Raw genomic sequence first — 12500 nt, 5'->3', positions numbered from 1 at the left:
GTTACTAAGCGTGACCGTGAATATAGATAGGTTAAACTATAATTGATACTAGCTGTGAAATTAAATTACAGTGTTTCCCATACATTGGTTCACAATATCAACACAGCCTTTTGGAAAATCTATTTGTGGTTGGCATAGACATATGAATGTATATGAGTGTTTTTATATGGATGTATCTGAAGTGAACTGACGGTCTTTAGAAAAGTTTCATTGAATCTTTCCTGATAAAGCAGCGTTTATGAGCGCTGCGCTGCTTTGTGTTCAGCCGTAAACAGCCTTGCAAACCTGTATTAATACTAGTGTGGATTTTTTTCTACAATATTCACCCATGACAGTAAAATAGGGCATTCGAAGTCAATCTACTGCAGTGTTACCTCTCTCAATCAGTAGAAAATGTAGTTAACACCTAGTCATGCAAAAAACAAACAAAAAAAAAACATTATATACCAAGAAACCGGTATAATTTTGAAAAATACCGTGATATGGATTTTTGGTCATACCGCCCAGCACTACTTGTGTGTAATTAATTGATTTCTGGGAAAAGATTCCTTCTCACTTGTTGCTGGTGGGTCCAGTGGAGAGCACGTCGGACTGTAAGCGGGGGAAAAAGCCCGGCTCGTAGCGGCCCTGACCGATCTTCATGTCCAGCAGGTGGGGGTGCAGAGCCGTGTGGTCGATCTTACACAGCCGCATCTCGATGGCCTTTTCTGAAGTGACACACATCACACACACACATTACTGATGAATCACCAAAGAAATTACGTTTTTAATCACAGAGACACAAAACCCACAAGGTGGGAGGAAAGTGAGCTAGTGATGTGGTCGAATGAAAGAGACAGTTCAGCCACTGGTGTGAACCCACACGCCACGCTCGAAATATCTCTTACACAACACTAAATCTATCAGCCGTTAGAGATGCTACAGCAAGAGCTGAGAACATTTATATACTTCATTTCGTTTAAAGGAAAAGTTCACCCAAACAAGAAAATTCGGTCATCATTTACTCGCCCTCAATTTGTTCCAAACCTGCTTGAGTTTCTTTCTTCTGTTGAAAATTATGGAAGATATTTTGAAGAATGCTGGTAACCAAACAGTTGCCGGCCCCCATTGACTTCAATAGTATAGAAAAAAATATATATGGAAGTCAATGTGGGCCAGAAGTTCTTCACTTTACCCACAATCTTCAAAATATCTTCTTTTGTGTTCAGCAGAAGAAATAAATCCATACAGGTTTGAAACAACATATAGTAAGTAAATGACGACAGAGTTTTCATTTTGGTGTGAACTATCCTTTTAAATTGATTTAATATATTTTTTTTTTTAACTAATGCAAAATAGAGCTTGATGGCTAAAAAAAATGTCAGCCTCCATATTATAATACTTCAATTCAGGGTTTACTTCTGATCAAGCACCATAAATTAAAAGCAATAAAATAACTTTGTAATCAGCTCTATGATGATGATAAATGAGAGGCTTTAAAATAGTTTCCCTGACAAACATCTTTTAATCGATCATTATTCACGTTAATAATAAATACAATTTCCATTTGGCTCCATTTCCATTTTCATCAGCAGAGCTAATGGAAGATATCTGAATGCACAAATGAGCTTGATCTAAAAATCCTATCCATAATGCATTGCAGGAAGTGGATTTGAGCATGAAGCGAGCTGCTTATGGATTACAGGGTAAAACTTACAGATTTCCATTTTACTGATGCGTCATGAGGAAAACAGATCAACGTTTTTCACGCCATTTTATCTCACAGTTTCATAAAAAATATGGAAATAAGATATAAACTCACAATTCTGGCTTTTTTTCTTCCAATTACGGGTATTTATATCTTGCAATTCTGACTTTTTGTTTTGTTATAAAGTCAGAATTGCAAGATAGTTAGGTAAATTGACGGATTGGATATAGACATAGCTGACTTTTTTCTCAGAATTGTGAGAAAAAGTTCTAATTATAAATATATGTGAGATAGGGGTGTAACGGTACACAAAAATCACGGTTTGGTACGTACCTCGGTTTTAAAGTCACGGTTCGGTACGTGTTCGATACAGCAAAAAGTAAGAGAAATTTCCTATTTGTTAAAAGAAAAAATATTTTTTAAATAAGTGTGAGTTTTCCTTCATCTTGAAACTTTCAGGTTTATAAATGGGGGTCATCTTTAAAGGATGAACAAATAATGTTTTGGTCATCACATTAAAAATAACATTTAAATATATGAAGAGTTCAGATGCAAAAGCCATTTGAAATTTTCTTCTAGAATGATCATTTTTATCAAGCTTGTATATTTAAGTTCAGTAATTTCACTTAAATGGCAATGAAGATTTCCTATTAATTGTCATTTGAGTGAAATTACTGAACTTTAATATACAAGCTTCATAAAAATGATCATTCTAGAAGAAAATTTCAAATGGCACTTAGAGGCTTTTGCATCTGAACTCTTCATATAGGCTATTTATTTATATAATATTTGAGTTTTGAAGTGCTGGAAAAAGATGTGTGAAGTACTTGAAAGCATTTCACTATTCCAGCCAAACTGGTTACAGTTAGTGTTACTATATTAAATCCATGGTGAATGTTGCTGGTCTGTGGACGTAAAGTATTACTAGTTCATTCACGGCACAATATTTCTCCTGGTGTCCACGTCAGCGCTGTTTGATCTAATAGAGATCTACGGTTAATAACGGAGAAATGTGAATGCTTCTCTCTAGATCTCGCAGCGATGTTATTACTTCAGTGGCGAATTCAAATGTTTTCTTTACTGGATCTCTTAGCGCTGTGTTGTAACGATTGTAACAGTGTCGCTTGATCGAGATCGGCTCCCGCTGCACAGATGTTGCTGCTCCGAACTGATAAACGATCCGTGAAACACAATAGCGCAGTTTCGTTCCGCTTTCATTACGTTTGCCATTTGATGTTGCGCAACGTTGTGGTGGTCGCGCCAGTGCGAATTTTGTCGGCAGGAAAAATGGTCCAAGGAATTGTTCGGTTTGTATGCGTACCGAACCGGAAGCCTCGTACCGAAACGGTTCAATACGAATACATGTACCGTTACACCCCTAATGTGAGATAAAACATTGCAATTACCTTTTTTATTCCATGGCTGAAACAAGCTTCCATACTAAATACGTACATGTAATATGTATAATTAATAAATAATTAAATTCAAAAGTTTGTTTAAAGTATGAAACACAAATGAGCCTACAAACCTTTTCTTCTGTATATTTTGACATACAACCAATATTAATGAATGAATGAATGAATGGAGGCATTTTATTAATAAAATGACAACCAATATTACTGGATTGTCGAAATTAGCTTTGGCAAGTAAAGTTATCAGTTGCTACAAATATGCAAGGATAAAAAGATAGGTAATACATTTTTAGGGACAAGGCTATAATTATAACAATATATATTTTTTAATTATATACAATACATTTTCCTAAATTATGGAAGCTAGTTTCCGCCATAAAAACATAAAAAAGGTAATTGCAATAAGAGAAATAAGTCTGAATACAAGATATAAACTCGCAATTCGAGCTTTTTTCTTGCAATGTAAAGCAGCAATTCAGACGATTTTCTCAAAATTGTGCTTTTATATCTCACAATTCTCAGAAAAAGTCAGAAATGCAAGATATAAATTTGCAATTCTGAGAAAATGATGTCCATATCGGTCAATTGACCTTTCTTCCCCCTCAGAATTATGAGATGTAAAACTCACAATTACCTTTTTTATTCTATTTATTCCATGGCTGAAACAAGCTATTAAACATATATAACTTTCAAACTTTTATATATAAAATTCAAACTTTTATTTGATTTAAAGTTGCGCTGAAACAGAAGAGGTGACGTCTTTTCTTCTGTCTATTCCGTCGTACAACCAATATTAACGGATTATTGATAAACAAAAACATCCATCGGTCGTTGATTGGATGAAGGCAGATCTGAATGTGAGCTTGCTTGGGGTTTAAGTGACTTAAGAGTCCGTCACCACAGAGTCGCAAAAGTCTGTTGTTTTTACTGTTCACAATAAGATCTGGTGAATTTAACCATTTTATTAGCCTGGGAAAACCCAGACAACTTCCGGCAAATTTAGATTTGCTCTGAAAGTTAGTCTGGCAAACAGCTCATTCAAGCCCATTTCCAATCCGCCGAAATCGAGACACCAATCAGAAACGTTGGGGCGGGCTTTACACGATGACAACAGCGCTGGGATTTTGAAGCAGATTTTGTAGCCTACATTACAAAGATGGATGCCGCCGTCGAACATCACTCGTTCGAATCAGCTATCGCGTCTGTTTTAAGTGATTTGAACGTTTCCTTTTTGTTAAAAACCGAGCAAAGAACAACACTCGGAGATGTTTCTCCGCCGCTCTGCATACGTCATCTCCTTCATCGCTCTGAATGGGTTTAGGTCTATCCGCGACGTCCGTTGGTGACGCCCCTCTGGAAATGATTTGTCTATGACGCTTTGCCAGACCATAACTCAGTTACAACTGAGAATGGTCTGGTTTTAACCAGGCTACCATTTTATATAAAATAATACAAAATACAGTTTCATGGCCAGTAAAAAAAAAAACAAAAAAAACATTCATGACAGGTGAATTTAAATAAAAATAGTTGATACTCTGCATGCAAGAGCTTCCATTTGTAAATAAAACTAGTATGCTTATCCCATCTCACCTGATTCCTCAATATTGGTGCATTTCTGGTACATGGAGGTCCGCAGGGTGGGCGTCCTGACATTTAACATGCGGATCTTGTCGACTCGGGAATCAAACACTCGCAGCGTGTGCTCTTTGTCCTCGTCATCGTGGCAGAGGATCTTGCTGTCGATGAAAGAGGCAAACATCTGCGTCTCCAGGAAGCGGGACAGGAATGGCAGGTACGGTTCTGGCTGATCCGACAGGAAGGAGGCCTGCAGTGGGGAAAGTTTAGGGATGGTCCATGAAGCTGCTGTGAGCTGAGAGTATCAGCAAAAACATCCAACACTTCTTGATCAGTTACTCTAAACTTACTCGTTTCAGAATAAATAAAGCAGTAACTGATGTCATCGAACCACCAGCCTGAATAATATGATTTTATTGTGTTTAATTGGCAGAAGGCATGGCTTTTTCCTTTTAAATTTTGTGTCACAAATACAATTAGAGAATTACATCTAAAAATATTACATAACATATACCCATCTAAGATGTACATTTCAAGATTTCTTGATATTGATAACAAATGTACAAATGAACTTGAAAATGTAACCCACTTGTTTTATTTTGGAAAGAACTTGAGAATTATATATTATGTAAAACAAAACACAAAATCAACATTGAGGGGAAGAACATTATCACTTATTTTGAATTCAAAGAAAAGAAACTATGTACTATAATAAACCTTTACATTTTGTTAGGCAAGTTTCATATCCATAAATGTAAATTCCAGAATTCTTCACCATCATTTAAGTTGTTTTTGATAGAGGTGGATTTTTATTTTAAGTCTCTTAATTTAATTACAAACAAGAAATGCATCTAGTAAAGAATATTCATTTAATAGAAATTTTTAATAGAAAGTATGTCACCAGAACTATTTTTGTCATGGGATACAAATCTGTCACAAGTTTATTTTTCTTATTGGTGACTTGATTTTTTTTTTTTTTTTTTTTTTTCTCAACCTTTAACGTATTGTATTGTTGTTATTATAATGAATGTGAACTGGAAAGACTGAAATATTGTGTTTATCAAAACTTATTAGCACAATGAACACTCAATATAAAATAAATGTTATTGACTAATCGTATTAGTTCGTTCTAACCGGTAAACTTTTGGAAAGCTGGCCTAAAAACTCTAAAGCCGGAATGAAAAAATAAAATTTTTGCTCATAAATTAAAATTAAAACCAATACAATGTTATTATCATTATTCCTTATTTTATTAATTTTCAAAGACATTAAGACATTTCAAAAAAATTAAGTTGTGATCACGGGAAAACAATTATTTTATGTTGAGATCCTGAGAAAACAATTTTATGCTGAAATCATGAGGAAACTATTATTTTGTTAAGTTAAGATAAGAAAAAGTTAGAAAAAAAATGATAATAATACTAAATAATAATAATAATGCATGGTGCTTCAGTAGCCCTGGCAAATCAGTTTTATCTTTTTCCGAAACGGTGTTTTCTGTTTAAATTTTTCTGGATTACATTTTAATAAATAAATCAATCAATTAAATTCATAAAACTTTAACAATAAAACTTTTTGGTCAGTTACTTCAAGTGTTGTCAAGCTTGTTGACCACCTCGAACCAGCAATAAAACAACGTGAATTATTAATGAATGAGTAGTGAAATGCTACCTTGTCGAAGTTCTGCATCTGGTCTCGGTTGCTGAACCAGGACTCTTTGTCTTGGCTGGGCTGAATGACAAACACCTCATAGTCGGAGAACATCTGCGTGAAGCGGTTGGCGAAGACCTCTCGCACGTGAATGTTCAACCGATGCTTTCTCATCTCATCCTCATCACACTGCACTTTTAAATCCTTATTAGTGCTCGTGTCCTCCTTCACATCCAACTGTCAAACACACAGAAAGAAAAACAGAACGCTTATAAACAGGCACAGAGCTTTGTGTTTGAAAATTGAAAACAATTACGCGGTTTAAAGTTGGAATTTGCAATAGTCTTTTCTTCCCTATTGTGACGTATATCTGAGTGAAATGGCTTCTCGAACAAGACAAAACCTAGAGTTTTAGCATAGGGTTTCTGCTGTATGCATTCATGTGTTTTGGAGGAGGCGTGGCTTTGGAGACGCTCTGAAGGGAGGGTGGGATCTCATGCTCTCAAAGCTAGCTCGCTATTGTTAGCCTCTCCGAAAATTACTTATCCTCCATTTAATTTGTTGCTTCGTGAGCATTTAGATATCAGAATTCATTTTTAGTGATGGCAGATGATGTACTTGATTGGAGGAAACTTTGGTGTGGACACAATGTCATCTTAATATCAGCATTAAAAAAATGAACAAAAGACAAAAATCAGCACTCTTCATGTTTCTAATGCTAAATTACACTCCTGACATTTACCAGGAAAAATACCGAAGTCGCAATGTAACGGAAGGAGCGACAGATCTTTTCTTGAGTGAAAAGGGTTATTGAAAAAGGCAAAAATGTGGGGCGGGACTTGGTTTTATGCATCGATTGCTGATTGGATGGACAATGTTAACAATGTTTTTCAGAATGAAACGTGCATGATGAAGCGTTCAATAAGATCAATAACAAGCATTTAGAAAACTGAATTTCCATTTAAAAGTACAGGAAGGGGTTAACAGAGAGCTGGAAGAAGAGAGTGGGAAAATGTGAGAGCAAATATCAGCACAGCTTTTTGGAGTTGATCTGAGTTATCTGTTCTCCATAGAAACACCCTGAATAGGGAGCAGGGAGTGCTGGGAACGGAAGTCTACAAATCCGCTTTGATTTATGAGGCAAACGAGACTCGTTCCCGGGAGAATATAACCATACAGAGCAAGTGGCGATACACAGAGAGCAAGAGAAGCAAACAAGTGCCTGACAGCTCACTCTAAATATGGGATTTGCTGAATATCAAGTCAGCATAATGGAATTGAACTAGTGCAGCTTTAAAGATGTGACAGACTCTCTCTAGGAGCTATATCAGGAGTAAAGGGGTCAATCGCTGTCTTTAGAAAGACTGTGTCCTTAAGCTGCTTAATGTCATCAACAGAGACTCGAGCTTTCTGAGAATCAGAACAGAGCGCGCTCAGTCTTAACCGCCATTTATTCATCTTTTCATTGCCCACACAATAATTATAACTATTGCCCACACTGAAAAGATAGGCTATGTCTTCCACAAAGCAGCTGTCATCACTGCTGAAGTTATTGTTCGGTTTCAAAAAAGGGTTTATTGAATTCAAGGCATATGCCCAGAGAAACCAGATGAACACAGGAGCGAGAAAAACTCTTTTGTCAGAGAATTTACAGCATCAAGAAATGAATTGTGGAACATATGTGGAATATATTCTGGTCTACATACAATTTGTTACATTTTATGAAATCGAAAACAAAAAGTTATTGCGTAGTTGCATCAATTGTTTTAATAACGCAATGAAACGAGCCAAATTGTGCGAACATATTTTTTGGCCAGGCTGACATACAAAGAAATTATGAACAAATGCAAAAACACGAGGACCAACAAAACAAAAAAAATATATATAATATTGTAGTCAATGCATGCTTTTTGTTTTTCTATGCTTTTTTTGTGTGTGGAAGTTTTGTTTTCTCTGAGGGCTTTTTGTTAAAGCACTCGGTGCTTGAACTCTAAAGTTGTACTTTATTGAGGTGGATGAACTTGTGGTTATGCTTTATCATGCAATTCCTTGTCCCTTCCACGTCCTTATTATGTTATCATAATGTGGATGCCAATCAGTGTGATAATAAAACATTTTAAATGTTTATTCACTTGCCTACTAGCTGTAAATGCAGTTTTTGTTAATTTTTACAACTAAAATCAGTTTGTCATCAATTATCACAGAAAAAATATATTTTCAATTTATTACAGAATATTCATTTAAAAGTGCCCCTATTATGCCATTTTAAAGGTACCTAATTTGTTTTTGGAGTCTCCTACAATAGGTTTAAAAGCATAAAAAGGTTTAAATATTTATTGCAGCTTCAACTTGTTTCTCACAGTGTCTGAAATGGTTCAATAAAGGATTCGGTCTTTCTAATCCCCTCCTTTCTGAGAGCTTCCTCTGCTCTGATTGGTCAGCTGACCCAGTCTGTTGTGATTGGTCGACCTTTTACAGATATTACCATATTACCATATCTGAATTTCAATTCTTCCTCAGCGCTTGATACACAGTGATACGAACAGTAACGATGGCTTTTACATTATGAATTTGAGCCCGAGTTCAATAATGAAACATTGGAAGAAGCAAGACTAAGTGATAGATGCTGTTCGCTGGCAGCCAATGAAGACCATTACAAACTTACGTAGGTTCATGCAGGAAATTACTGACGACTCGTTTCAGAATCGTTTCTTTCTTTAAGGAAACAATAACTCCATTTATCTGCACTTTGATCTTTGAAACTTTGCAGACCTTTTACATTCTCACTATATATTTCACACTGAAAAGGTAAAAGCATAATAAGGGCACTTTAAAGAACCATAACGAACCTTTAAGGAGCTATAATTAACACTGTTTCAGTCAGTTCTGTGTCCTCATTCTCATGCTCACCTTCTCCAGACTGACTCCAGTCCTCTTGACCAGCGCTTGCAGACGAGCTATGGTTTGGTTTTCTCTCAGCAAGTACGAGTTGAGCGGCGAGCCGGCCAGGTTGCCGTTGCGCTTGTCGGAGGCCGTGTCACCTGACCGGAAGCCCCTGAGCTTGCCCTGGCCCTCGCTGCATTGTGGGTTTGCCTCGGGAGACATGCCGAACGCCAGCAGAACCTCTGAGATCTCCTGGATGAACTCCAGCTTGTTGGGGAACTGAGGCAGGTCCTCGGGTAGCTCGATGAAGTGGTTGTCAATATCGACAAAACACAGGTTGGCCTGAAGAGAACGAGAGTCGTTTCATTATAAGCACTGATCTATGGCTTTATGTAATGGAGACATTTCTGAAAGAGGATTTCTTAGGCCCTGTGTACACCTGGTATTAAAGGTACAATATGTAGGATTTTTGCAGTAAAATATCCAAAAACCACTCGGACAATGTTATATATTTTGTTTAGTTGATTACTTACAATATCCCAAATGTTTCCAACTATTTGTAAATCGTGAGAAAATTGCAATTTTAACCAAGGAAACGGGGCGTGTGAGCAGGGGTGAGGAGTCGCCAGTCTATGGCATCATATCCGAGTTACCCCCGGTTTCCTTTCCGCCAGGTTTGACCTCGTACTGCTATAGTAACCATGGCGACAGACGCTGACACCTGGGTTATGCCCGTTATGCCCAGCAGGGCGCTCACGCTGTTGTTGTTTTGTTCATACATTATGGACCATGACAAGCAGACTTTGAGACAAAAAGAGGACTAAAACGAAGATCAACATCTTTCGAGATGCCGAGAGCTCCACGTCCGCGACTAACTTTGACTTGACAGAGACGCTCGCGAGTGTTGCATGTACTTTATTAGACAGGTGAGCAAATGTACATAAAACTAATCAATGTTATTTAGTTCAACATGATGAAATGTTAGAATATGATCTGTATGTTATTCTAATGTTGATCCAGCCAACACACAACCTAACTAACAACATTCAACACACTCAAATGCAGTTTAGTGTGATAGTGTAACTGTTAGAGCAAGTGAAGCAGCGCTGCGTTACCTCAAGTTTAAGTCGTCTAATAAACTGACCTGTGTGAGTATTAATTCAGCACTTGCGTGTAGTTCGGTAGAATGAAATGTCCTTATTCCTTTATATCCGCCGGAGTCGTGTTGCGTGTGACGCTGGTAACGTTATACGTCTAGCAATCGCGCCCTGCTTCATACCACAGTCATGTTAAAAACATCAATGTATTCACTCATCCATAAAAGATCCATCAGCTTGACGACAAGATCCATAATTCAGCTTAATGTGGAATATAGCCTACGTCATCAATATACGCCTTTGTTATTGTAAGAGGTTAGTGACTCCTGGTGGCGAAAAATCCTGCATATTGTGCCTTTAAGATGCATTTTGGTTGATCGGTTCACAAGTAGACGAGGGGGACACATTCCCGTTTACTCCTGGTGTTTTAATCTCTTTTGCCCACTTCTGTCCTGATTTTTTCGAGGGGAGGGTCTATGTGCGGGTAAATGTATGGGCTTTTTCAGCTCTTTGGATCTAATGGACGAACGAAGTCACACGACAGAAAAACATCAAGAGCATCAGCTTTAGTTTCTGCTCTGACAGCCTCAAGACCAGCCGAACGCTGTGAGTGTGTGTTAGAAATCAGGAATGGTGAGAGAACATTGAGCTTGGTACGTTTTTTATCTTCAAACCAAACTTGAGTCTTCAGCCGGCAAAGTTTAAATCCCGTCTGGCTAGAGCGCTTCCCATAATGTTCACACGTTAGATCAGTAGACGGAGAGAAGACGGTCTTTTGTGGCTGTTTGAACACATTTGATCACATGAGCGTTTACACTATGAAAGCAATCCGGTCGAATGTGTTTTCCACTACCTCTGGAAGTTGTTGAAAGTGGACAAGCTCAAAACGCTTCAGACCCCGTTTACACCTGTATTTAGCTTCGTCCACTTGTGATCCGATCGACCAAAACACATCTTAATACTTGGTGTAAACAAGATAATGCCAAGTTAATGCCTTAAAGATAATGGACAATGAAGTGACATTTACTTCTATTTCTGTCCACTAGACTAGAGAGCTTTGGACAAACTTACAATCCAAAGATGCTCAGTTGAGAATTATATACCAAACAACTGCCAAATTTGGATCATTTTATACATTTAAATACAGGTACAAATACAAATGCACACCACCTGAAAAGTACCAAATAATACTATGGTACTACCATGTTTTTTGGTACAATGGTCAAAAATTTTGAACAGTTGAGATTTGTTTTATGTTTTTGAAAAGTCTTTTATGCTCACCAAGGCTGCATTTATTTGATAAACACAAATGCAGTAAAAACAATAATATTGTAAAGTATTATTACATATTATTTAAAATAACCATTTTCCATTGTAATTACTGTTAGAATGTAATTTATTCCTGTAATCAAATCTGAATTTTCAGCATCATTACTCCAGTCTTCAGTGTCACATGATCCTCCAGAAATCATACTAATGTGTCACAGTAGGTTTTTAAAAGGGCACATCACAGCAATACACCAGAGAGTTTGTTTTCCCTGCAGGTTTGCGCCACAGATTTCTTTCATACGCATTAAAAGAAGCGTCAATGTAACCGACCTACGTTTGATATTAGATTTGCTCTGGCAGAAGCGATCTTTTTTACTGCTGCTTTTCAAGTAAGATCAAGGAAAGATTCGATATCTCATCAGTCAGCCAGGTCACAGACACTGTATTTCTACAAAAGGTTTTACAAATATTGTTTCAGTCACATCTCAGTACCGAGAAGAAGAGGGGTTTTACAGGGAGATATAACTATTCTGGGCTCTGAATAAAATATTCCAGTATTTGTTGTGTTGTACATTTACATGTATATTACAATGGTAAAATACATATAATATACCAATCAACAGAGTAAATGTCACATTCATTAAACACACTCTTTATTTGTGGCAACCTTTTTGTCATGGAGTGTCATTTTTAAGTTTCTGAGTTTATCACTGTGCCATAACCCCACCCCAATATGCATAAATACACATACACATATTTTAAATATTCATAATGGCATAGAAATAGTGCAGAACCTTAAATAGGCTTATTTCTGAAGCAATTTTTCATAAAATTTGTTTTACTTTTGTCAAAATCCTTTAGTTAGTTTGTTTAGACTTTGTTTGACTCAGTTTGCGAGTCGGCTTGCTGAAGAGATGCTCAACTACT

General features: G+C 36.9%; 1 protein-coding gene across 3 annotated transcripts in view; it reads right to left on the bottom strand.

The window, feature by feature from the left end:
* Positions 1-12500, bottom strand: part of dennd5a (DENN/MADD domain containing 5A) — a 74827-nt gene that overhangs the window by 23055 nt on the left and 39272 nt on the right. For all 3 annotated transcript variants that reach the window (XM_056265775.1, XM_056265773.1, XM_056265774.1), the window contains 4 exons: positions 9235-9549; positions 6346-6561; positions 4690-4924; positions 557-707 (listed from right to left, as the gene is read on the bottom strand). In XM_056265775.1, coding sequence (XP_056121750.1) covers positions 557-707; positions 4690-4924; positions 6346-6561; positions 9235-9549 — 917 coding nt within the window. The remainder of the gene's footprint in view (positions 1-556; positions 708-4689; positions 4925-6345; positions 6562-9234; positions 9550-12500) is intronic.

The sequence above is a fragment of the Rhinichthys klamathensis genome, unplaced genomic scaffold (assembly GCF_029890125.1).
Source record: "Rhinichthys klamathensis goyatoka isolate OS25496 unplaced genomic scaffold, OSU_Roscu_1.1 h1tg000240l_1, whole genome shotgun sequence".
Lineage (NCBI taxonomy): Eukaryota > Metazoa > Chordata > Actinopteri > Cypriniformes > Leuciscidae > Rhinichthys > Rhinichthys klamathensis.
The sequence above is the reverse complement of the archived record's forward strand: the minus strand, read 5'-3'. Positions and strand labels throughout refer to the sequence as shown.